General features: G+C 61.2%; 1 protein-coding gene across 1 annotated transcript in view; it reads left to right on the top strand.

Moving 5' to 3' along the window:
• Window positions 1-304, top strand: part of PSMD3 (proteasome (prosome, macropain) 26S subunit, non-ATPase, 3) — a gene marked incomplete at its 5' end in the record, with an annotated part of 3,573 nt that extends 3,269 nt beyond the window's left edge. Inside the window, 2 exons of the mRNA XM_009876128.1 lie at window positions 13-63; window positions 191-304. Of these exons, the coding sequence (XP_009874430.1) occupies window positions 13-63; window positions 191-268 (129 nt within the window). The remainder of the gene's footprint in view (window positions 1-12; window positions 64-190) is intronic.
• Window positions 305-356: the final 52 nt, after the last annotated feature.

The following is a 356-nucleotide window of genomic DNA, read 5'->3' as shown; positions in this document are numbered from 1 at the left end:
TTTTTCCCCTAGGCCATGAGGTTCCCACCCAAATCTTACAACAAGGACTTGGAATCTGCAGAGGTGAGATCTTGGCTGGGTCTCTGCTGCCAGAACAGGGCCGGTGCTGCGACAGGGCGGCCACAGAGGCCACAGGCGGGACACGGCTCCTGTCCCCCAAGTGCCCCCAACCTCTGCCTTTGCCTTTCAGGAGCGCCGGGAGCGCGAGCAGCAGGACCTGGAGTTTGCAAAGGAGATGGCAGAGGACGACGATGACGGTTTTCCGTGACCCTCTGGCCTGGCTGTATTTTTTTATTTGTCCCTAGGGCAGATGCTGTCCGAGCGGAGCTCCCCCACGCAGCCCCGGTCCGCTCCCC

The sequence above is a fragment of the Apaloderma vittatum genome, unplaced genomic scaffold (genome assembly GCF_000703405.1).
Source record: "Apaloderma vittatum isolate BGI_N311 unplaced genomic scaffold, ASM70340v1 scaffold33539, whole genome shotgun sequence".
Taxonomy (NCBI): Eukaryota; Metazoa; Chordata; class Aves; order Trogoniformes; family Trogonidae; genus Apaloderma; species Apaloderma vittatum.
Note: the sequence above shows the minus strand (reverse complement) of the source record. Positions and strands in the feature narration are given on the sequence as shown.